A 13,160-nucleotide genomic window follows, 5' to 3' on the forward strand; every position below is an offset into this window, starting at 1 on the left:
AGTATCACTATAGTAACTGCCTAGCAACCACATGGGGTTACCCTAGCAACAGAGTAACAAATCACATATCTCTGCATCAGAAAAACGTACAGACTTCCGGGTTGACTTATTTCAATCAGGATGGCAAGGACACTTCATTAGTATCACTATGGTAACTTCCTAGCAACCAGATGGGGTTACCCTAGCAACCGAGTAACAAATCACATATCTCTGCATCAGAAAAACGTAGAGACTTCCGGGTTGATTTATTTCAATCAGGATGGCAAGGAGACTTAATTAGTATTACTATGGTAACTGCCTAGCAACCAGATGGGGTTACCCTAGCAACCGAGTAACAAATCACATATCTCTGCATCACAAAAACGTAGAGACTTCCGGGTTGAATTATTTCAATCAGGATGGCAAGGAGACTTGATTAGTATCACTATGGTAACTGTCTAGCAACCAGATGGGGTTACCCTAGCAACCGAGTAACAAATCACATATCTCTGCATCAGAAAAACGTAGAGACTTCCGGGTTGACTTATTTCAATCAGGATGGCAAGGAGACTTGATTACTATCAATATGGTAACTGCCTAGCAACTAGATGGGGTTACCCTAGCAACCGAGTAACAAATCACATATCTCTGCACCAGAAAATAGTACAGACTTCTGGGTTGACTTATTTCAATCAGGATGGCAAGGACACTTCATTAGTATCACTATGGTAACTGCCTAGCAACCAGATGGGGTTACCCTAGCAACCGAGTAACAAATCACATATCTTTGCACCAGAAAACAGTAGAGACTTCAAGGTTGAATTATTTCACTCAGGATGGCAAGGAGACTTGATTACTATCACTATGTTAACTGCCTAGCAACCAGATGGGGTTACCCTAGCAACCGAGTAACAAATCACATATTTCTAAACCAGAAAATCGTACAGACTTCTGGGTTGGTTTATTTCAATCAGGATGGCAAAGACACTTGATTATAATCACTATGGTAACTGCCTAGCAACAAGGAGGGGTTACCCTAGCAACCAAATAACAAATCACATATCTCTGGATCAGAACATCGTAGAGACTTCCTGGTTGACTGATTTTACTCAGGACAGCAAGGAGACTTGATAAATATCACTATGGTAACTGCCTAGCAACCAGATGGGGGTACCCTAGCAACCGAGTAAAAAAAAAAATATCTCAGCAGTTATAAAATGCTATTTGACGAGTTTTGCCACGGCAAGCACCACTCACATTTTCTTCAGGAAATGTACATTCTAGTTATTATAATAATAATAATAATAATAATAATAATAAGTATGGCTAATAACAATAGTGATGCCTTGCCTTTGGCAAGCACCACTAATAATAAGTATGGCGAATAACAATAGTGATGCCTTGCCTTTGGCAAGCACCACTAATGAGTCTACTCCCCAAGGTTATAGTTATAATCATGAGCCCCGCCTGATTGGTCGAGGAGGGGGTGTGGCTACAATTTACAGTAGCACACTCAGATGTCAGGATATAAGTTTAATTAATTTGAACTGATAATGCTTAATGTGACATCGTCAGCTATAAATACAAAATCTCTGTAATCTTTTGTTCAGTATATAGACCACCAAGCCGATATACTGATTTCCTTAGAGAATTTGCTGATTTTCTGTCAGATGTAGTAGGCACTATGGATAGAGCTTTAATCATTGGTGACATCAACATTCACATAGATAAATACAGTTATAGCATTTTATATAGCAATTCTGCCACAGAGCGATGACATCTCAGATCATTGCCTCATCTCTTGTATGCTGAGCTTAGCAAAGGTCACTCAGTCTACACCATGTTATCAGTCGGGTAGAACTATTCTTTCGGCCACTAAAGATAGCTTCGTTAATAACATTCCAGATTTGTCTCAAATTCTCAGTAAACCAGCAAATTTAGAAGAACTTGATGTAATCACAGAAAATATATATAGTCTTCTCTAGCACTCTTGATAGTGTTGCCCCCCTTTGATGAAAGAAAATGAAAGTCCTACACCATGGTTCAATGATCACACTCATGTTCTCAAGAGTGGAGCTTGAAAAATGGAGCGCAAGTGGAAGAGTACAAAATTAGAGGTATTTTGTGGTGCATAGAATGATAGGGTCTCTAACTACTGAAAGGCTCTAAAAGCTGCCAGGTCTGCACATTTTAGCAAACTCATAGAAAATATCCACAATAATCCTAGATGTTTATTCAGTACTGTGGATAAATTAGTGAGGCGTAAAGGGTTGACTGAACCAAATATTCAATCGTAGCACAGTAGGAATGACTATGAATGTCTTTACTGATAAAATTGAAATGATCAGAAACAAAATTTGAGTTATGCAGCCATCTGCAATAGCACCTCTGTAGACAGTGTATCATATTATTCCCCACGAGCATCTTCAATCCTTTGCTGTCATAGGACAGGAAGAGCTAAACAAACTTATCAAAACATAAAAATCAACATGTATTTTAGATTCAATACGGACCATGAGATTAAAAGAGGTGTTTCCTGTCATCTCAGAATCTCTTCTTAATATTATTAACTCCTCATTAGCCTTAGGACATGACCCAAGAAAATTTAAGATAGCAGTTATTAAACTGCTTATCAAGAAACCACAGCTTGATCCTGGAGCGTTGGCTAATTATAGACCGATCTCAAATCTCCCACAAGAAATTCAGTTAGGATTTAGGGTCCATCATAGTACACAGACTGCACTTATCAGAGTTACAAATGACTTTGCTCTTATTATCTGATCCCGACTGCATTTCTAGTGCTTTTCGATCTTAGTGCTGCCTTCGACACAATAGATCTCAAAATTCTCTTGGATAGGCTTGAGAATTATGCATTTGTGGACAGAAATTCTATTTTTTTTAGGTACTATTTATCCGACCACTACCACTTTATCTGTGTAAACGAGGAATTGTCAGATTAAACTAAAGTTAAGGGCCTCTCCTTTTCTCCTAATATATGCTTCCCCTGGGAGACATTATCAGGAACCATAGAATCAGTTTTCACAGTTATGCCGAGATTACCCTACTTTATATTTCCTCGAAACCCAACGAACATTCACAATTCTCCAAGTTAGCTTGATGTATCAATTATATAAAAAATTGGATGGCTAGAAATGTACTTCTATAGTGGTTAAAAGAGATGACCTGGTGCAACGTGATGTGTCTTGCTTGTACATTTGTGATCGGATCACCCAAATCACATCTTAATACCAATGCACACATGGTCTCAGTTGGGGACGAATGGTCATGTTGTTGAAACACTACAGTCCTGTAGTGTTCGCACCAGCACAACAAAAAACAGAACTGTGAGTCGCAGGGTGCCGATTGCAAGCCGTGAAGTTAGTTTGTTTGTGCTTGGCTTAAGACTGGATATGTGAATGACCTGGTTGGTGTATATGTGTGTGTGTGTGTTGTAGGTGTGATTCTGCTGTTGTTGGATCGTTTGAGAAAGCTGAAGTGGGAGCAGATGTGGAGACTGACAGCAGAGAGAGAGCTCATGAGTATGCTGTCTACATCACTCGCTGATCAGGTAACGAATAAAACTTCTACTGTACCTATAACCTATATTCGCAACAACGGCATGATTGTGAGTGTGATATTACTTTTAAACAAGTGTTCTATAAAGAAGTTCATATCAAGTAACTTGCATTTTATAAATAACAATGACAACTAACATAATCTGAAAATGTGAAACCAAACTTTGAAAAGCCCTAAAACAAAATACTTAAAAATAAAACAAGAAATAAACTGAAATTATAAAGCTTAAAAAAAGCAAAAATGAACTGTAAAAGTCACAACTAAGTAAGCTAAACTGAAATTTAATCAACATATTCAAAATATAATAGAAATGGAAGCTAAATATACTAAAAAGAAAAACTAAACTGAAATGGTAAAGCACTGATAAATTAATAGTAAAATTAACATTCATAGGGTGAAAACTAAGAAAAAACTACTTTAAAAATGGAAAACTTCTGAATTATAATAAACATTCTGTACCTTTTTTTTTTTACTGTGACTACATGTCTATCCGTGGTGTAAAAGAATACTGTGTTTCAGGACATCTTCAATGCTGTGATCAAACAGAACCCATTCCTGGTGCACCAGCTGCCGTGTTTCTGGAACGTTCAGTTGTCAGATCACACCCGCTCTGAGAAATGCTACAAAGATGTGTCCGATCTCAAGGTGACCTCAATTGAGCTGACACATGTGGATCTAATGCTTCATGAATGCATTAGCAGCAGTTCATTCACACATACTGTACAGCTGCAGAAACATGACACATTATTTGCATGTGTGCTTAATATAGACAAGCTGCAAATGAAAAGTTCACTTCTATATGTGTTAAAGCTGAATTTAACAAACAATTCTCTTTGAGATGGCAATTAATGGCACATTCGTCATTTTAAGAAGTGTCTATAGATTTTTGTGGCACTTGGATTCCCACATATCGAATTGGTAATGTGTAACATCAAGCAGTATAAAGTATATAAGATTATAAGTATAAAACAAGTTTATTGTAAAATATTAAGATATATTTGATATAGTTTGAGAGTGCAGTGAGACCAATCATGAGAGGGCAGTCACTGCTGATTTAGTTTTTTGTTTTTGTTTCCATGGTAACAGCAAATTCTGATGGTGGATCTTTTTTGAGGATTATACTGTAGATAGTGTAGTTCTTCACCAGGAATTCAGTTAATAAACTTGTTTTTTTATTATTTGAAATTACACTGACTAGTGGCATCTTCAGAGGTATATATGTATCGTTGCTTAAAACTCAGAGCTCATGGTATATATGTCTTGCTATCGTTAAGTATCTACATTTTTTGTTTTACTATAAATATGGTATTCACATTTACATAAACAATACATACAAATATTCATAGTCATCCATTCTTCCAATACTAATATTTCAAACATTCAACATCAACATTAATTCATATCAGTATACACACTTTTGAAATCTTGTGCAGGTGATTCACTGGAACTCTCCTAAGAAGCTTCACGTGAAGAACAAGCATGTGGAGTTCTTCAGGAACCTCTACCTGACCTTCCTGGAGTATGATGGGAATCTGTTGAGGAGAGAACTTTTTGGCTGTCCCAGTGAAACGGACCACAACTCTGAGAATGTGAGTTTCACCACAGGCAGTGTTATTCACATGACAGCTGATGAGTCTCATGACTACCCAACCTTTGCCAGAACAACACGTTTTTGTTGACACCGCATTATTTTATTGTTGACGTTAGGGTTGGGCAATATGACCAAAAGCATATAGACTGATTAGCCAAAACATTATGACCACCTGCCTAACATGCTGTTGGTCATCCACATGCCACCAAAAGAGCACCGACCTGCTGATGCATGGACTCTACAAGACCCCTGAAGGTGTCCTGTGGTATCTGGCACCAAGACATTAGCAGCAGATCCTTTAAGTCCTGTAATTTGCAGGGTGGAGCTGCCGTGGATCGGACTTGTTGTTCCAGCACATTCCACAGATGCTCAATCGTAGTGAGATCTGGGGTATTTAGAGGCAACACCTTGAACTCTTTATCATGTTTCCAAACCATTCCCGAACAATGTGTGCAGTGTGGCAGGGTGCATTATCCTGCTAAAAGATGCCACTGCCATCAGGGAATACCATTGCCATGAAGGGGTGTACCTGGTCTGCAATGATGTTTAGGTAGGTGGCACGTGTCAAATTGACGTCCACGTGAATAGCCCTGTACACAGGGTTTCCCAGCAGAACATTGCCCAGAGCATCACAATCCCTCCACCAACTTACCATCTTCACACAGTGCAATGTGGTGCTGCTTGTGTGCCCATTGTAGGCACATTTGATGGTTGTCAGGGGTCATCATGACACACTGACTGGTCTGTGGCTACGCAGCCCCATACGCAGAAGGGTGTGATGCACTGTGTGTTGTGACACATTCCTCCCGTAAACATAATTAAAAAATTTTGTGGTTTCTGCCACAGTAGCACTTCTGTCGGTTCATACCAGACGGGATAGCCTTCATTGCCCTCATGCATTGATGAGCCTTGGGTGCCCAATATCCTGTCACCATAATAATTTGGCCCTTCACACTTTACTCCTGCCCATTACTCCTGCATTCAACATTTTGACTACGAGAACTGCTTGTTTGCGTGCGATCTAATCTACCCTTGTTAGGAGATGATCAACGTTATACGAGTCACCTGCCATTGGCCATAATGTTTTTGCTCATCAGTGTATATTCTCATTCTGCAACATCTTATATTTAATAATAATAAAAAAAGATTCAAAAATCAACCCCTTTTCAGTTGATAAGTAGTTTAATAGAAGCTCCAACAGTAACTGTGCAGTCATTTTGGAAGAAAACTGCAGATACATCTACACCTCCACCATCTACACTGAGATATATATATATATATATATATATATATATATATATATATATATATATATATATATAATTTGTATAATGATTAGTACTTATATACTAAGCAAATGTCTTTGCTTTTAGAGTAATTCATTTTCTTATCCACCTTTTATCACAAATAATAGCTTGTTCTGTTTTATTGCTCACAAAATGTGCCATGTATTACAATATTTTTTAGACATGATCCACGGTAGTGCCATAGTATCATCAGTAATTTCTTACAATAAAATACTGTTTTCAGTATTTTCAGATAATAATGGGCTCATAAATAAATATTCTCTTACATTTTTTAAAAGGGGTTGTTGATGTCAACAACAAAAACAGTGTCACCTGAAGCATGGCCTTATACTTGAAAACCAAGAACAAAACTATGCAAGATAAAAGGAAATGCGACCTAGTATACATTAAATGGGGTGGCTGTGGCTCAGGTGATAGAGTGGGTTTTCCACTAATCTCAGGGTTGGTGGTTCACACTACTCCATGTGCCGAAGTGTCCTTGGGCAAGACACTGAACCCCAAGTTGCTCCCAATGGCAGGCTAGCGCCTTGCATGGTGCACACTTTGAATACAGCTACGGTTAAAAAGGCACTATATAAGTGCAGACCATTTACAAAGTACAGGTTCCGTTTTAACCACGGTGGGTCGCCACTTGATTTCCAATGTAAAATCTGTCCTGAAGCAAAACCAGTTGAGAACCACTGGTCAACACTATATGATGCATTTTCAAAGTAAACAAAAAGCATCATTTTAAATGAACTGAGGAAGGAATGTTTGCAAATCTTTACTAAAGTATGGTTGATTTTATCGCTCATTTCCTTTTTTTTTTATTTATTTTTTTTTTTTTTATTCTTTATTTTGGTGTAGCAGCATATATACATCAGCACTTATTTCAAAACAGAAGTAGTTGCATCTTTCTTATGCCATCCAGGTTTTTTTTATTTATTTATTTTTTTATACGTAATACAAAAAATGAAAAGAGAAAACTAAACAAATAATGAAATAAAAACCCTTCAATTTGAAGGAGGCAAAATGTGTACATAATTGTCCATACTGAAGGGTGGTACTTGAGGGTTCTTAGGTCGTGGTAGAGACATATAAATTCCCAATGCATGATAGGGAAAAGGTGTGCAAGGGTAGAGAAAAAGGGTATGCGGGCTCTCTGACTGTGTATAGAGTATGTTGTTAAGGGCTAACAAGTAAATAAGCAAACGGATATAATTACAACCTTCTAGTGGGTAGAATATGTCATTATAAAGGCCATTATGACCAAATTTTGTGGAGGTATTGAACAAATTACCCTTTGTCCAGAATTGAATAAACAAATGTTTCTGAAGACGAAGGGAAAAAGTAATCTTTTCCATAACATAAATGTAATTTACTATATCCAACCACTCTTGTATTATGGGGTACTTGCCAGCAGGCATTAAAATCCAAAATAAATATTCATCAGGCTATCTTGCCTGGAAATCAGCATTTCCTAAGAATAATGTGGGAAATTGCAAAGGCAGGACAGTGTTAATTAAGCTTTCCAATGCTTTATGAAGCTCTGTCCTGAAAGGTCACTGGCACTACCAGAATATATGCAATGATTGGCTTCCCGAAACCCACAGTGTCTCCAACATTGTCAACATCAATTTATGCTTTCTGTAATACAAAATCTGTGAAAAGAAATTTCCCTTTTTTTTTCCCATTTTTCTTTAATGTTTTCTGTAGAGTGAGATTATTTTTCCTTATTTGCAACTTCTTAAATATCCTCAATATTGGGTCATCAACATTTTCAAAATTATTACATATTTGAAGATATAAAAATCAGATTTCTCAAGGCAATATTCTTTCTTCAAGCTTTCAAAATCATCTAAGTGTCCCTTTCCTGTAAGGGAATGGAATGTTGTTATTCCTTTTGATATCCAGGACTTAAGTCTATGATCCAGTCTATTAGGCTTGAATTCAGGGTCATTGGCACACTATTGAATTATTTGTAGTTTATGATCCAGTTTATATTCTTCTCTTATCGTATTCCAGATTTTTAATTGGGCTTTAGTCCATGTGTTTTGCACCTTATTTATAAATCTTACCAAATTTTTGTGCCAATACTGCATGAATTGGGGGATCATTTATTATTGAAAGTTCAATATCTTTCCACCTAGCGGTGATATGTTGGGTTACATATATCAATTAAGTGTTTAGTCTGAGCTGCATAAAAATAATCCCTAAAATGGGGTAATGCCATTCCTCCTTCCTCCATTGGGATCTGTATAGTTTTGAATTTGACCCTGGGGTTTTCCCCTTGCCAAATAAATCTGGAAATTATCTTATTCAATTCGGACCATTGTTTTGTGGAAACTTCTACAGGGAGTGCTTTAAATAAGTAGAGATATCTTGAAAGGATGTTCATCTTAACAGAGTCAATTCTACGACTGAGGCTAAGGAAAGAGATGGAATTCCATCCGTGTATGTCATCTTTAATTTTTGTTTAGAAGGGGTCAAAATGTATCCCTGCCAGTGTTGGGATTTCTTTCAGTAGATGTAGTCCTAAATATTTCAGTGAGTTCTGATCCCAATTAAGGTGGAACTTCTCTCTAATGTGTTTTGACGGTGTATAATTAAGTCAAAATTAGCATTTTTTTGTATGTTAATTTGTATTCTGCATGTCTACCGAATGTTTCTTGATGGTTCCTTAATTCAAGGAATGAGCTAGTGGGTTTACTTAAATCAAAATATCATCAGCATACAATGCCAATTTGTGGTCTTCTCCTTTTATGCAAATGCCTTTGATGCTTTCTGTCTGCCTTATCCACTGTGCGAGAGGCTCTATTTAAAGCGCAAAGAGTAACGGTGAAATCGGACACCCCTGTCTTGATCCACGTTTTAAGGTAATGGTGTTCGAGAGGTATCCATTTATATTGTCCGGGCTGATGGTTTATCATCCGTTTAGCATATGGATGCCCCTCACAAAATGTTCGTGCATGCCAAATCTTTCAAGAACTTTATATAAGTAAGGCAAACTCATTGACTCAAAAGCCTTCTCCACATCCAAACTAATTAAGGGGGCTTCAAGGATTTGATTTAACCCTCTGGGGTCTGAGGGTGTTTTGGCCCTGGAGAAGTTTTGACATGCCTTGACATTTGTGCTTTTTACACATTAATGGCTAAAGTCTGATAACACTGTATTCAGCACAAACTGGGCTAAAATTTAGACCTACACTACCATTTAAAAGAATTCTCTTCTGCTCACTAAGGCTGCATTTATTTGATCCAAAATACAGTAAAAACAGTGATATTTTGAACTATTTTTTACAATTTAAAAGAACAGTTTTCCTTTGAATATATTGTAAAATGTAATTTGTGATCAAAGGTGAATTTTCAACATCATTACTGCAGTCTTCAGTGTCACATGATACTTCAGAAATGATTATAAGGTGGTGATTTTCTAATATGTGCATTTTACTCATTTACACCTGAACACACATTTGCAAGCACAAGCTTTGTTGATGATAATGAGGCAGCATAATCTCTAGTTAAAATATAATTCAAACATTCATATTATTTTTATATCATATTACAGATCATATTTATATCATACAGCATACAATTTAAATACCTGCTTTAGCTGAAACAGCATTTAAATGTAACTAAAACTTGCTTATTAGGACATATTTCACATTTAAATACCCTGAATCCTGGCTGGCAAGTCTGGAAACAGTCGCACTAGTAAAATATGAACATGTTTATATAAAATAGCATGTCAGCTAATTAAAACTAAAAGACTTACTCATCCGAAATTGTATCCTCCGCTGGATCAAGTCTCTCTTCAAAATACAAACGTTCATCGGAGTCCCGCTCTTCTTCTGAGGAAAATTTTAACTATTTGTCACTATCCAGGAGTTTTCTCAATTGTGTATCGTGCTGTCTTTCAAACGCACAGAAAAGTGAATTAACTTTATTTTTAAGGCACAGTCGGGGGCGTTTAACATTTGATTCGATCGTCTCTGCACATTACAGTATGAATAGCGCGCTCTGCTGGTGGGTGTGATCACATTAGAGATAATCAGCAGAGCCAGGAGGAACTGTACATTGCTTTGTTTCATACAGATTACATTGCTGGAGAATATTTGTTTTAAATTTGAATTGTTTTATTTAAAAGTAGACATTTTAAGCTTTCTTTAGACACATGTTTCATGTTTGTGTGATAAGTATTCGCGGAGTTTCAGTTAATTTTTGTGACGTGTTTCAGATATATGCTCGTGATCACAGAGACTGCTGACAGCTCACTCTTTTTATTTTCTTTATTTTACAAAAGTTTTGTTGTTATTGTGAGTGTACACAAATAAAAGTAGACCCTTTATAGTCTCTAATGATGTCTTACACTTTTCTTTATGCCCCAAAATGACAGAGAATTTTATGTTGTTTCCGCTGTAATGATGAAAAAATCCAGCAGGACTCGCCGGTGCGTCCGTCGACCCCAGAGGGTTAATATGCACAGTGACCATCTAATGTTATCGTGAGTTTGTCTTTGAGAAATAAACCCAGTCTGATCATTATGTATAAGCTGGGGGAGAATCCTTTCCAGTCTTTTGACAAGAATGACTGTGTATAATTTGTAATCAACGTTCAGCACTGAAATTGGTCTATATGAACTGCATTCTAATTTGTCTTTTCCCTCTTTTGGGATAACTTAGATCACTGCCTCACTCCATGGTGGAGGCATTTTAGCCTCCATTAACAATGTATTGCAAGCCCGAAGGAGGCTCGAAAATTCTTATACCACTCTGATGGAAAGCCATCCTGCCTGGGAGACTTAATCGCCTTGAGCCTGGGGATGGCCCTGTTTAGCTCTGTCTCCGTTATTGCAGCCGTTAATAAATTAATTACATATTACATGGTAATTGCATGTATAAATGTTACATAGTGTTATGGCAGTGCCATCTATTTTCCCAGAGACTATTATATAGCTCCCTTCCTTGTTTGAGACCTCTGAAAGATGTTCATATGATACTTTTTATGTTATTAAAATTGCTACACCTCTGCTATGGCCTGAGTTATAAGATGAATAATACACCCTTGAAAATCCCATTCTCTTTAGTTTTTCATGTTCTGCTGGTGTTAGATGTGTTTCTTTTAGGAGCACAATATGTGCATTTTCCCTTTTCATTTTTGACAATATTTGACTTCTCTTAGCTGGGTTCAAAATCACATTCACATTGAATGTAATAACTTGAAGGATGTGCTTATTCATAGTCTTCTACACTGGTTAACACGATTGGAACTTCTCCTGATGTCTCTACTGGTAGTTAATGTGTACACTAAGAGTACCTCTTCCAAGTAATAAACATTGAACAAGAACCAGGCTGAAACAATTTTAAACAAAACACCACTGTAACAAATAGGAACAGTCGTTTCCGGGGTTGAGGCTTGTTTCAAAAGAGCCTTGCAGGGCCTTGTAAAGTCTATGGTACTTTTTTCAAAGTGATTATTTTAATGGCTTATTAGTTTCAACAAAAAACAAACTGGCTTTGGCTGAATCAGACAGCTCCATCAGTTTATGACAGTATTCAGTGAAAGACGTATTGAATTTCTAAGTATGCTGAAAGTGACGTGACCTCTTCCATTATAATGAATAAAGCTGTCTACACTGCAAGTGTGCAATGACGGAATGGCAGTTGCAACCAAGTGTTATTCTTTTGATGAACTTCCAATACAGTACATAGAGTAGACTTTTTTCTGACCTGTTACTTGCCTGAGGCCACGCCACTTTAATGTTCAGGGGTTAATCCCAACCTGTATTTTTGCTCCCCTTGAAGGACACTGCTGCAGGAAGTGGACACCACTCGAAAGCTCATTCCAAATAAAATTGAGTAAATTCATATTTTCTTAAAGGGCCCTTCCACAAGATTGTTAGCAAATGGAGCATTTATACAGTAATGCCATGTTCCCTGGCTTGGCAATTCGGAGTGAGTAGGGCATAGGAAGGATCACTTACGATTGGAATCTGCACCCGTTTTGCTGTAATGCACACTGTTAAAGGCACTTCTGCCTAATTTTCTTTAATGCTTCCACAAGTTACAAAGAAATATCATATTGACACTTTATTACTGTTATTTTGAGATTAATTAGATATTTTTATTTGTATTATTAAAATGTTTCCCCTTTTTCTGGATGACCCAGAAAGCATCTTTAGATTTGTGAATGAAAGGGGCATCTGCTGCCTCCCTCTTGTGCACGCCAATAGAGCACAAGAGTGCCCACCCACTTTTTCAGCTGCCTTGGTTCCGGAAGTATTTTTCACATTCATATTTCCCATATACTTTTCATAAAATCCTTCATAAAAGAGTTGTAAACCATGAGCCGAACCAACCAGCTCCGAGGAAAATTACAACATCACCAACTTTGGTTTGAGGAAAAAAGTATTTGAAAATCAGACAAAAAGGTACAAGACCATGTACTTGCCATCTCTCATCAGGGCATGGACTACAATCCTTTGAAGCATTGCAAATGATGTCATTGAATAAAAAACTATGGAAATATCTAAAACAATTGATTTTTGGTAGTTGATTTGTTAAGTATAGAATCAATATTTTTTATGTTTTTTGAAAAATATTCTTATACAAATATAAATATTTTAAGGATGAAGAGACACCGACTCGTTTACCTCTTTCACACCGTGTAATGGACACTGTGGGGTGGTCGCTCTGAGGTTAGTTTTGTGGGCTTGTTTGGCTGCAGAT

General features: G+C 37.1%; 1 protein-coding gene across 1 annotated transcript in view; it reads left to right on the forward strand.

Moving 5' to 3' along the window:
• The window catches only part of large1 (LARGE xylosyl- and glucuronyltransferase 1), a 113,553-nt gene that overhangs the window by 45,744 nt on the left and 54,649 nt on the right, over window positions 1–13,160 (forward strand). The window contains exons 8-10 of the mRNA XM_052118848.1: window positions 3,435–3,547; window positions 4,075–4,200; window positions 4,989–5,144. Coding sequence (XP_051974808.1) covers window positions 3,435–3,547; window positions 4,075–4,200; window positions 4,989–5,144 — 395 coding nt within the window. The remainder of the gene's footprint in view (window positions 1–3,434; window positions 3,548–4,074; window positions 4,201–4,988; window positions 5,145–13,160) is intronic.

Source organism: Xyrauchen texanus, chromosome 45, assembly GCF_025860055.1.
Source record: "Xyrauchen texanus isolate HMW12.3.18 chromosome 45, RBS_HiC_50CHRs, whole genome shotgun sequence".
Lineage (NCBI taxonomy): Eukaryota > Metazoa > Chordata > Actinopteri > Cypriniformes > Catostomidae > Xyrauchen > Xyrauchen texanus.